We start from the raw sequence: 13924 nt of genomic DNA, 5'->3' as shown, positions 1-13924 counted from the left end.
CATCAAGAATAAAAAACCAGTCATAAGTTCAATGACAAACCTTTTAAGTCAATGTTCCCTCTCCAGCACCCCAATAAAAATGGCGTCTCGCAGAATAGACCTTGCTGCAGTTTTCGCGGGCAACACGAGTCACGATGCTTATGACGTCATATTTCTAGTTACATCACTATCTTGCTTAGTAAATACAATACTTATTAGTCATGAACAAGTCTTTACGAGGCATCCTAGTTAAATTAACTAGGTATTTGTTCAGTGATTTGGTCTGTACCGAGTATCATGTTTCAACATACTGCAACTCTCCCAAATAACAAAGTGAATGGGGAGTTAATTTGCAAGACGATGAGCAGCATTATTGCTGACATTTATTTTTATGTATTGCTTTTTCTAACAATTAACGGTTGGGTTGCTCTGCAGCTTTTTTTATTTTGTGATTGTACGCATTCAGAAATACTGAAGTTTCATTGCCTATCAAAAGCATCCTTCTTTTACATTAAAAAATGTATTTAGTTATGTTGAAATTCAATAACACCACATTTTGTTTATGGAGTGCTTAAAGGTCACTTCGCATGATTTATTTTTCTTATTTATCATCAAATCATACCGTAATGTAGTTTCTTAAATATTGATTTTGTCTGTTAAATACTAAAAGTGACTCGTGTTTTCTTAATCATTTTTGTTCTGTTCCACACATACAGATCTTGAATGTGATGTCCATATATTATATTGCATGTGTTATTTTTCGTGATTCCTGATCAGAATGCGCATTTTTTAAGACCCATAAAACCACTTTCCCCTGCTATACAAATGGCGACCCCCCCCCCCCCCCAAGCATTAACCAATTCTAAGATATATGGTGTTTATATATCTCAACTGATTCGATATGCAAGAGCTTGTTCTGGGTATAGTCAGTTTTTAAATCGAGGTAAGCTACTGACAAACAAGTTGATGGTACAGGGATTTCAACAGTCTCGATTGAAGTCAGCATTTCGCAAATTCTATGGTCGTTATAACGATCTAGTTCGTCAATACAACCTCGCATTGGGTCAAATGCTGTCTGACGTGCTTCATACCGATTGTTAAGCCGTTCTTGGCACACTGATTTTGACTGCGGATAACTCCGTTTACCTGATCAGGATATGGGGCTCACGGCGGGTGTGACCGGTCAACAGGGGATGCTTACTCCTCCTAGGCACCTGATCCCGCCTCTGGTGTGTCCAGAGGTCCGTGTTTGCCCAACTATCTATTTTGTATTGCTTGTAGGAGTTATGAGATTGATCACTGTTCGTTATCTTCACCTTGCATATATCAAAGAAATACTGTGTTCAATTTTCTTTTGCAGTTTCTTTTCTTGCGTTTGCAAATTTTAGCGTTCATTGACTGGACTATTGATCACTGTTCGTTATCTTCACCTTTCGTCCTTTCTATATATATAAAAGCACAAAAACCCAACAACACCCCACTTTCTTAAAGTGTCGGATCTGAGAAGATACAAGGCCAGTAAAGAAATTTATAAAAGCACTGAAAAGGCCACGACACTGTTGGTTATTAAAAACTCAAATTTTCGACGCAACCCGCGTCTTTATCAAGAGACATATATTACATAAACAAATAACACGAAAAAACTACAAGTATTAATAATCTACATTGGTAACAAATGTTACCAATGTGGATTATTGATACTTGTCCGTTTTTTCCGTGTTATTTGTTTATGTAATACTAGTAGATGTCTCTCGTTAAAGACGCGGGTTGCGTCGAAAATTTTTACTTTTCTGGCCCAGTGGTTCTTGAAATGATTTTTAAATGACCCCACTCTATTTTTACCTTTTCTTGATGATCTTCCATTTGGAGAGACATGACCCTTCATTTGAAAAACAAACTTAAACCCTCTTTACTCAAGGATGATTAGTGCAAAGTTTAATTGAAAATGACCAAGTGGTTCTTGAGAAGGTTTTTAAAAGATGCCACAAAATCTTTACTAATTCTTAATTATTTCCATTTCGGAAAGGGAGTGGACCTTCATTTAAGGAAACTTGAATCCTCTTTAGATAGGTATGCTTTGTGGTAAGTTCGACTGAAATTGGCCTTTTGGTTCTGGAAATGTTAAAAGTTTACGGACGCTCATTGGACAAAACAAAGTGACAAGAAACGTGAGAATAATGAGCTAAAACTATCAAAAAAATTGTATGTGTATGTTTGTGAAATAGATCGTATGTGAACGGATGATGCATTTGTGAAAGAGGTGAGATTTCAATTATTAATTTAAAAAACAACAACCAAAAATGTTAGGTATCAGTATTGCAAACTGTTTGTTTATGTTTATAATGTAATCTGCTGAATGAATGGACACCGTGAGAAACTGGCTACACAGATAGTTAACAGGATGTATGTTGTTTATGCAGCTGTGTATCACCATAGAACTCATGAGAACTTGGGAAATACTTCAGTTTAGATTCGACCGTCACTGTAGACACATGTGCTTCATAAATAGTAAAATGTTGGACATCTTTTTATTATGTGAGCTCATTCATTGCATTCATTGGAAGAATATTACAAAACACAAACAAACTATCAACGTTATGCAGTGTTTTTCTGTTCAAAAATTAAAATGTAATATTTAATAGTGATAGTTTATCAAATGGACAAAAATTATCATTACACTAGTCCTAAAATCAGAATTAAGAACAATGATCTATTGTTGCAAATCTAGAAGTTCTTGATATCAAATTTAAAAATATAAAATGTATTACGATGCCCAATGTGCCAATGATTTATGACTTCGATATTAAAACATAAAGCCATTTTCAAACTTAAATGTGTCTACCCGAGAGCACTTAACATTTTTGCTGGCATTAAAAGGATGGAATGAAACCCAACACGGTGAGAACTGATTTAACAAGTTATCAAATTATCAATCGTTAATGTTCTAGAGTAAATTGAAAGCACTAAAGCAAAACGGATTCCAAAATTGATGAAAACATGGTACTCTCATAAATATTCTTAATGGTAATTTTGTAACATCAAATAGTGATATATTTAGTGCATTGAGATTTTCTTATATTAAGGTTATATTCGATATTTACTCATAGAGGGGGTGCTATCTTGTCTTCATTAAAGCAATCATTGATTAAACTTCAGAAAATATTTGAGGACAGCCAATATGGAACAATTTTACTGAGAGTGTGAATTTAACAAAAACTATGTAATTTAGCTTCTCCGTTGCAAGGGACTTGATACAACAATAGTAACATAAAATTCCATCAATGTTACCTTCAGTAATTTCCATATTAGGAAACATGAAATTTCTAAATAGTTAGGAAAAAATAAATGAAAATTTCTTTTTCCCGAATACTGACTTGGACTTGTGAATATGATGTCCCAAAAAACAATCTCCGTGAAAATTGAGTTTAACGTCAATACCACCTAATTAATAGGCGTCTGACGCCCAATCTATCTTACTAAATTCAAATAATGAGTTTTGATCTGTTGAAAAATATGGTGGGAATGCGCATGTTAGTGACGTTGTACATAGTATATTCAGGATTCGTTTCTAAAATTGTTTTAGAATTACTTTCACATATCTAATATAATGATAAATTTATCATGGCAGTTGAACAATTTCGAGCACCGCGGCTGATATTGGCCCGCTCGGGTTGATATGACATAACGTATGTCATGGATTTTACCATATATAATCCATTCCTAGCAAAAAAGACCCTTACATAATCTAACAATGTTTTAACAAACACGTCATAATGAAAAACGCAACCTCCTTTTTATTATACGTATACAGAAAGAAGTCATGATCATTGATCACCACTCACCAGTTAGTTGTCACGTGTCTTCGAATGGATGTGATATCTAAACAATAATCAGTATTGCTCTAATATTTATATGAATTGTACTCTATAGTTCGTACTTAATCACGTAAGCCGCGATCTCTTTTAAGGATTGATCGATATTTTCCGCCACACTCAACAATTTATCAGTTATCTGGTGGCGTCCAGTTTTTATTGGTGGAAGAGAAAACCCAGATACAATGAACCTGGGAAGAGACCACCGACCTTCCGAAAGAAAACTGGGAAACTTTTTCACTTACCGGCGCAAAGCGAGATACGAACCCTCGCCGACAGAGGTTAAAGGTCGCGTGATTTTGAGCGCGGTGCTCTAACCACTCGGCCCTCCGAGCGGCGCATATAATATTCTATTTATCACATACTTATCACCCCTTTCATTACATGATTTTTGCATGAAAGGTGTATCTCTTGTATCCAATGCCAATCCCGTGGGGACCCGGGTGAGAATAGGTCCTCAGTATCCCTTACTAGTCGTAAGAGGCGACTAAATGGGGCAGTCCTTTGAATGACACCGCATAAACCGAGGTCCCGTGTCGCAACAGGTGTGGCACGGTATGGACCCCTCGCCGTAAGCGCCGAGCATAGGCCTAAATTTTGCAGCCCTTCACGGACAATGGTGACGTCTCCATATGAGTGAAATATTCTCGAGAGGGACCTTAACAATATATACTACTCAAAATTTGATAAGGATCATAGATATTTTTCTGTTTAAATAAAAAAATAATAACTGCATAACTGGCAATATTGTGTCCAAGTGAAATCAAAAACGTCTTCAACAAACTTGCACGTGCATTTCATGCCATGGGAAATGCGCTTCTCATCACAGTTTATGCTTTTGCTACCATTGCACGATTTTCACTCGGGCATCGGTGTCTGATTCTTTCTAAAATTTCAAACTCACTTGAGTGTTTACACTACGTTTATCAACACAATGCCCCCTCAACGTGTAAGGCGTTGCCTGACGACAGAACAACTGGGCAGATGTATTGGAATGCTTGACGCTCGCTATTCACAACGTGACGTTGCAAATGCACTAAACGTCAGCCAGAGCGTTGTAAACAGGGCCTGGAACCGACAGCAAACTTTTGGTACAGCAGCACACCGACATGGGGGTGGTCGTCAGAGGTCGACAACCCAACACCAAGACCATTTTGTGGCTCTTCAGGCACGACGCCATCCCTTGTGGACAACAACCAGCCTACGTAACGACCTCCTGAACGCCTCGGGGGTGAATGTGTCCACTCAGACGATACGGAATCGGCTTCACAATGCAGTTCTCAACTCGAGAAGGGCATGTGTTCGAGTCCCTCTGACTGTTCGACACCGGCGGGAGCGATTGGACTGGGCTGAAGATTATGTCACTTGGACACAGAACGATTGGGTTCAAGTTCTGTTCACCGATGAGTCCAGGTATTATTTGGACTTTACAGACAGGAGGCACCGAGTGTGGCGACGACAACGTGAACGTTTCCATGATGCGAACATCAGTGAACATGACCGTTATGGTGGTGGTTCCATCATGGTCTGGGGTAGAATCAGCAATGATGGAAGAACAAATATTCATGTCCTGGAGAGAGGAACAATGACGGGGGTGCGGTACCGGGATGAGATCATCGGTGCTTACGTCAGACCCTACGCTGGTGCTGTTGTCCCGAGTTCATCCTGATGGATGATAACGCCCGTCCTCATCGCGCCAGGGTGGTGGAGCAGTACCTTCAGCAGGAGACAATTGTCCGTATGGACTGGCCAGCGCGCTCGCCTGACTTGAACCCGATTGAGCATGTATGGAACATGCTGCAGGTTGCCCTTTCACGCCGTAGAGCACAACCCACGACTTTGGCAGAGCTCGGAAACGCCCTCGAGGAAGAGTGGAACAACTTTCCCATTGGAAAAATCCGGGTGCTTATTGACAGCATGGTTCGACATTGTCAAGCCGTCATTGATGCAAGGGGAGGCGATACCCGGTATTGACACTTCATCGACTAAGTGTAATGATGGACTATCCCCAAAAAATGTTTAATTCTTTCTCTGGTTTGCTGTTAACCTTTTGTAATGAAATGCCTTTTGGTGTTGTTATCAGATTTCAAGCATTCCGTATTGATAACAGTTCATGCCGTTCATGAATTTTCATTCATAACCAGAGTAAACACGTTTCTGAGTCAAATTTATGTCTTTTGTTATGTTCGTGGTAAATTACACACGTATAACCTAGTGATCCTTATCAAATTTTAAGTAGTATAGCATTTTGTTTATGCAATGCCATCTTATGGATAATACAGATTTAATACGGCGGGTGTGACCGGTCAACAGGGGATGCTTACTCCTCCTAGGCACCTGATCCCACCTCTGGTGTGTCCAGAGGTCCGTGTTTGCCCAACTATCTATTTTGTATTGCTGTAGGAGTTATGAGATTGATCACTGTTCGTTATCTTCACCTTGCATTTATCTAAATAATAGGTTTGAATAGGTCCTCATAGCTCCTTGCTTGTCATAAGAGGCGACTAAATGGGGCGGTTCTTCAGATGAGATCGCAAAAACCGAGGCCCCGTTTCACAGTAGGTGTGGCACTATAAAGACCCCTTCCTGCTCAAAGGCTGTAAGCGCCTAGTATAACTTTTGTAGCCCTTCACCGTCAATGGAAACGTCTCCATATGAGTGAAAAATTCTCAAGAGAGACGTTAAACAATATACAATCAATCTAGATAACAATTAATTGATTGATTAAATATTGTTTAACGTCCCTCTAGAGAATCTTTCACTCATATGGAGACGTCACCATTGCCGGTGAAGGGCTGCAAAATTTAGGCCTATGCTCGGCGATTACGGCCTTTGAACAGGGAGGGATCTTTATCGTGCCACACCGTGCTGTGACACGGGGCCTCGGTTTTTGCGGTCTCATCCGAAGGACCGCCCCATTTAGTCGCCTCTTACAACAAGCAAGGGGCACAGAGCTAAGCCCCTGTGGCAAGGGGTACTGAGGACCTATTCTAACCCGGATCCCCACGGGAGTAATTAAGAAATCAACTGCAACAATTGATAATACATTATATTGCTACTTTTTAAAAAATGTAGGTATCAATACACGTGTTTTTATCTGAATCTTTCGCTTCGCGTTGTTATAAATAGAACCGCATTCTCAATGGTTCCCACTCTTTTGTGGAAACAATCAGAACGATTGATTGAATATTTGTTAACGTCCCACTCCAGAATATCTCTCATATGGAGACGTCACCATTGCCGGTAAAGGGCTGCAAAATTTAGGCCTATGCTCGGCACTTATGGCCTTTGAGCAGGGAGGGATCTTTATCGTGCCACACCTGCTATGGCACGAGACCTCGGTTTTTACGGTCTCATCCGAAGGACCGCCCCATTTAGTCGCCTTCTACGACAAGCAAGGGGGTACTGAGGACTTATTCTAACCCGGATCCCCACGGGATGAGCCTAACTTTTTGATAGTCACTGATGTCAAGGGTTAGTGCGAGGTAACGAATCAATAACCCTTGACTTGTGAAGATGAATATAGTTAGGAAGTTGCGACTTCACTTTGCGTCTTGTGTTATACGATTGGCTTGCACTTGCGTCATCTTTCTAAAATATACTTCAGATAAGCATTTCGGCTCAAATAATTGCGATTGACTATCATCTTCAAATAATGAATTCTTTAAAGTTATGTATCACTACTAGCCTTTTAGCATGAAATAACCTGAATTGATATTCCTATTATAGTCATTTTCGTTTTTTGTTTGTTTTGCTGTTTTCCGCCACAATCAACAATTTTTCAGTTATCTGGTGTCGTGGCATGGGTTGGCACGTTAAAGCCCAGTATTCCGACGGTCCGGTAGTCCGACATGTTGACCATCACCAAAAATGTTAATTAATAGAATTAAAATGTATTCATGTCAGGCATTATTTTAAGGAAATTACCAGAAACCGCCAAAATCGACACGGCCTGATTTTAAATCAGACAATCAATTTCTGACCTAAATCATTCAAGTGTGAACTTACGGCGGCGTAGAAAGGCCATATATAAATATATTATTCGTTCGGACGAATTAGCTATTAGTTCGCACGAAATAGAAAATCGTTCGGACAAATTAACAATTTGTTCGGACGAATTAGCTATTTGTTCGGACAAATTAGCAATTTGTTCCAACGAATTAGCTATTTGTTCGGACATATTAGTAATTCGTTCGGACAAATTAGTAATTCGTTCGGACGAATTACCGATTTGTTCGGACGAAATAGAAAATCGTTCGGACAAATTAGCAATTTGTTCGGACGAATTAGCTATTTGATCGGACATATTAGTAATTCGTTCGGACAAATTAGTAATTCGTTCGGGCGAATTATGGATTTGTTCGGACGAAATAGACATTCCTTCGGACAAATTACCATTTGTTCCGACGAAATAGCTATTTGTTCGGACAAATTAGTAATTCGTTCGGACGAATTAGCTATTTGTTCGGACGAATTTGATATTAGCTATAAGGCAACGCCTATGCCGTAGTCAAATTTTTCCCATGTGTTGGTAGGAGAGCACAAAACTTAAGACTGGGACACATGCTAAAATGGGATTCAATTCCAAAATTTTCCACATAAACGTCATGAAGATGGCGACGGTAACCTACATAATCACCCCCAATCCCTGAAATAACAAGCTAAAAATGGTAGGAATCCCTACACCCTGCTCAGTCTTAAAAGTTTGAAGTAGGCCTCAAGTCCCCCCCCCCCCCCATCCACGGGCAAAAGTTTATTAAATGAATTTTTTTTTTGTATAACGGGGCATAACACAATCAATAAGGAAATCAATTTTTGTATGGAACGACAATAATGCAATTATGCGCCTATCAGAGCCTAAGTTTTTCAACGGAAATCTGTATATCCGAATTTTATACCAATTTTATGGTATACCTTTCTTTATAGCAAATAACAATTTTTGAACAGAAATTTCTTGCACTAGAATTAAGGGGAGGGTGTTATCAAACAACATTTGATATAAAGATGAGGATCTCGTTTGGGGTCCCAGAAGTGTAAGGAGGGAGCACATACATACTCTTGTCTCCACTCCCTACTTTTGAAAGTGTTAAGGGGACACGAGCAGGCGTGTGGCATTGTTTTTGAAAGGGGGAAGCTGGGGGCCACCCAGAAGGGATTAGTGGGAGGGGGGACAGCCGAACCAAAAAGAGTTTTAACATGTAAAAAAGAAGAAAGGAAATTTTTTTAAAAAGTGGGGAAGGGATCAGCCCCCCCCCCCCCCCCTGTTGCTACGTCCCTGACGAGTATCCGCTGTCGGCCCTCCCTACAAGCCTATAGATATCTGTATATATGTATACCTACATGTATCTACATAGCTCTCTATAAAGACACGATGAAAATGTTCCTTAAATTCAGCATACATACAGACAGACAGACATACAGACACACACACAGCGAGTAGGAATGAATGAACCCACGGGTGATGGAGAAAGGAACGAAGCGTAATCAACCGTGGGCTTCCGACGATGCCGAAATATATATATGTAGATGTAGGTGGGTACCTGTAAAGTGCGAAACGAAACGAAATCTACCGAAACGAAAACCCACCGAAATGAAATGAAACAGATTGTATAACCGAACTCTTTTATTAGAAATGGTATCTTAGGCCCCTGTGAAAATTACCACATATAAATAAAATTCGCTTTCCCTTCGATATAGGCTTTCAGCTTGACTGATAGACAGTTTTAAAAGCTGTAAAGGGGGTGGGGGGTGGGGTGGTGAGTAAGCAAAATGTACATATCCGAAGTTGATCAAATAACATGTGCAATTAGTTTCAGATCAACAAATTTCAGAACGGAGAGTTACAGTCTCGGAGGTCTGGCGAAACACACTAAACAAGGGGTGGGGTCGCTGGCGCTGGATCCGCTTTTGGGTATAGATACATTGTTTTAAGAAACTGGTGTCTGAGAAATTTGAATGCAGGAAGAGCTCTTAACCTTTTATTTTATCTCTAACTGCTGAGGTGCGAGTACTTTCAATAATGGAAAAAGTTAGATAGTATACCATATTATATGAATGCAATTCGGTAAAATATATATATGTGTGTTATTAAAAATTATTATTGATATGTAGTGAGTCTAAATATAACTCTATACATTTGTTTTGTTGCTAGGACGGGGAATTGAAAACGGGACGGAAAACAGAATTTTTCATGCAATAATATCAGGAGGAGGTCAGCATTTTGTAAACTCAAAAGGCTTATGAACAAGGGAAGCAGAAATTGCAAAGAGAACGGGAAGACACACTCAGAATCCACCGTTTGATATACTACATACAAATACACAATATCCACATGTATACATAGATTTGACTTTAGAGCAAAAAATACTGAAACGTGTATTTATGCCGAACTGTAACCCTCTGTTCTGAAATTTATGGATCCGAAACTAATTGCACAGGGTATTCAATCAACTTCGGGTATGAACTTTGTGCTTACTCACCCTCTTCCAACTTTTAAAACTTTGTATCTGTCAAGCCGAAAGCTTACCACAATGGGGAGGCAAATTTTATTTATATGTGGTAACTTTAACAGGGGCTTAAGATACCATTTTTAATTATTATAATTAATTGAGTTCGGTTATACACCATTTTTAATTATTATAATTAATAGAGTTCGGTTATACAATCTGTTTCGTTTCGTTTCGGTGGGTTTCGTCTCGTTTCGGTGGGTTACGTTTCGGTAGATTTCGTTTCGTTCGCACTTTACAGGTACCCGATGTAGGTCGAACCCGTTCAAAGTTTTCCCACTGTGCGATGTTTTGCTCTTGTGACGTAAAAATCGCTCTGGCACACGGCACTTAATCCTGTTTTCTGCTGCCTATTACATAGCGATCTCTTATATATGTGGCCACAAATTATCGGAGTTTCGGACTCTCGGACCGTCGCACTACCGTACCGTCGGACTATCGGAGTATCGGACCGTCGGACTACCGAACCATCGGACCGTCGGAATACTGGGCGGTCACCCTAAATTCCTACAAACGTCTAAATTCCTACAGCTCGTGGCGTCTCACTATGAGTGAAAAACTATGGAAGGACGTAAAACAAACAGACGAAAAACAAACAAATCTTAGACAACGGAGTTTACTACTAATTTGTTATTAATAATATAAATTGTTACATTCGCAAAGAAAAGGAATCCTTACCATTAATACAAGTTTGACAGTATTGTCCAGAGCAGCCAAATACACAGGAACACATGAAACCATTTAAGGTGCCGCCATTTTGACAAGGGTTGGACTGAAATAAAGTTTAAGAGTTGGTATCGTTAGAATTTCATTGGAAAGAGGTAGTAATTATTACAATGTATCAGGTTATTATGTAGAATTACGAACAACTCTATCCAGCTCCAAATTATTTACTCTATTTGATGGTGGAAACATGTTTGCATTAATTTGAAATATATCACTTTTTGCAAAATAAGATAAGTTTTGCTCAAATTCACGCATACATTCTGAAAAAAGTACATAACGAAATAAATGACAAGATATTTTGATTTATTGTTACTGTACTCTCATTGGGAGAACTTGTATTTTATTTTTTAAAAATCCTTAAAGTTTGTGACATTTTATCAATTTCCTTCATAATAAGTGACAAAAAATATTTAAAATGACTACATAGGAGACATTTCAAGAGCTATAAAATCTAGGATCTCTTGATCCATCGCCGCCCTAGGGCGGCTTCGCCATGGATCCACCCAGTGGGGATCTTAAGACGAACCCGACCCAATGCAGAACGAAGTTGCGCCCTAACTTCTATTCCTGGATCCGCCCCTGTTCTCTTAGATTATCTTTTATAGGATTTATGAGATTTATCTTCACTTGCTCATGTAATACGTCAACATAGTTTACGTACTTTGGGTCACATGACAAGAAAAATGATGTTGCCTGCAATTTATGCGTTTGTGACCGACGCGACTGCAAAGTAACATTTACCGATACCAAAGCTGCCGTTGAAAAAAAAGATCGGGAAAATTTTAATGGACACACTTTTCTGTCAAAATACGATTTAATTCAAAATATTTTATTTAGATTTCTTGATAATAAATTCAATGATAAATCCAACACTATTACAAAAAGAATAAAAAAATTAACATTTCTATGAAAATCCACATTATTCAATGAGAATTCATTATTAATATCGTTAATCAAATAAAGCGTTCCGTATGGAAACTGAGTGATTGCGCGTGTATGATTGAAGTTGCAATTTAAAATATCTTCAAATAAGTGCAGAGCGCTAAATACAACTTTTTAGTGTATTTTATGGTGCTCCTTATCTAAAAACTTCAATATGTGTAATATATACGTATGAAAAAGTGAAGATAACGTGTGTATCAATTGCTATATCAACCATCGACCTCGAACTTGGTCCTCAGGCTTATATTGATATGACAAATGTTATAGTCCCCGTAAATATCATGCGAAATATTACTGGTCAAACCATCACTGTGGCATTAACTTTCAATTACATTGCCGCGTTTTCAACAGATGCACACAATATAGATCTGATGTTTTCCTATCATAAAATGTTTGAGTGTTATATTGTTATAACATGTAGATGTTCGCTTTTATATTATATATTGTCGTAAATGTAAACTTACTGTTGTTGTTGGGAACACGGTGTGAGTGGTCATTTGCTGTGTAATTAGTTGTGACATTGTTACATCCTGTACGTCTGTCCGTCTGTAGAACAATGAAGCCGACGTGGATGGCGGTATACAGTTTTTGCGCAAATCCTCTCGGAAAAAACGACATGATGTAAAAGACAAAGTTTTGAAAAGTTCGAACCCGAGACAACTTGTTTGGTATTCTAAACAGATGACAGCACATTGAATTCTGGATTTCACTTGCATTTCATGCAGTACTTGTGTGGTATTGTAAACATTCCAGTCACATTTATACAAGAAAGAGAAATCATTATTTTCTATGTTTTCTTCTCCAAAGCATACTAAACAATGTGTGAAAACTACAAAGCACAAAATGAGGCGAATTCCACTAGACTGTATCATTTCCAAACTTCTAATAATTCCGCGGTGCACCCCTGATTTTATACAATAATATTGATCCTGTCGTTCGCTATCATCGCTTGGTTACTGTTTTCCAATATCAGATTCACAGTCTTTCCAATGACTGAATTTCAAAGCAACCTGATACTTTCACAAAAATCCCCACTCACCCGAAGGTAAAAGCTAATGATTAGTTTTATAAACACTCATTTATTACTGTTGTTGTGACTGATGTTGATCTCAAAAAATGAATTGCGAGAACGACCTCGCCTATGGAGTATTCGGGAAAAGTGTCGTTTTGATGCTGTTTATGAAATCATTGTAATTCTGCTTAGATAACATTTGTATCTAAATTAAAATACGCCTGTGGCAGTTGAAGTAGTGTCAAGTTATTTTATCACAATCTGTTATAACCCTAGAGAGAGAGCGAGAGAGAGAGAGAGAGAGAGAGAATATTGTTTTACGTCCCTCTCGAGAATTAAGACGCTGCAAAATTTAGGCCTATGATCGGCGCTTACGGCCTTTGAGTCTAGAGGGATCTTTATCGTGTCACACCTGCTGTGACACGGGACCTCGGATTTTGCGGTCTCATCCGAGATTTGCTGACCAGCTTCACAAAAGTAACGGAAACAGTTCTGAATGTTTAGGGAGCAATTCCATAGGAGGTGCAAAACATGCTCTCCTTTAAATTGTTGCTCATCCGGCTGCAATAAAAACAAAAACAAAAACCACCGGACGATAAAGAACTCTCACTGCTACGTTATAGAGTGCCATGCATCGATTAACATATGCGGTACTTTATCCACAGGAGGTGTTGTCCCCTATATCAGTGAAACATTCTCGTTTGGGATGTAAAACTACACACTTCTCGAGTCAAAAAGACGCTTGACAACGCCCTCGTCACAAAGCCCTCGTCCTAGGTGACAGTAATTAATACCACTGATTTTAAGTAATGTTGAAATCAATCATATCGCAAATTTGATCGATTTAGACCATTAAAGGGGGTGGGGGTGTCTCAGCTAGTGTTTGT

The 13924-nt window shown here is 38.8% G+C and overlaps 1 protein-coding gene across 1 annotated transcript in view; it reads right to left on the bottom strand.

The window, feature by feature from the left end:
• Positions 1-13123, bottom strand: part of LOC125680988 (fibrinogen-like protein A) — a 21854-nt gene extending 8731 nt beyond the window's left edge. Inside the window, exons 1-2 of the mRNA XM_048920861.2 lie at positions 12490-13123; positions 11036-11129 (exon numbers count right to left, since the gene is read on the bottom strand). Of these exons, the coding sequence (XP_048776818.2) occupies positions 11036-11129; positions 12490-12897 (502 nt within the window). The 5' untranslated portion in view covers positions 12898-13123. The remainder of the gene's footprint in view (positions 1-11035; positions 11130-12489) is intronic.
• Positions 13124-13924: the final 801 nt, after the last annotated feature.

Source organism: Ostrea edulis, chromosome 2 (assembly GCF_947568905.1).
Source record: "Ostrea edulis chromosome 2, xbOstEdul1.1, whole genome shotgun sequence".
Classification (NCBI taxonomy): domain Eukaryota; kingdom Metazoa; phylum Mollusca; class Bivalvia; order Ostreida; family Ostreidae; genus Ostrea; species Ostrea edulis.
The sequence above is the reverse complement of the archived record's forward strand: the minus strand, read 5'-3'. Positions and strand labels throughout refer to the sequence as shown.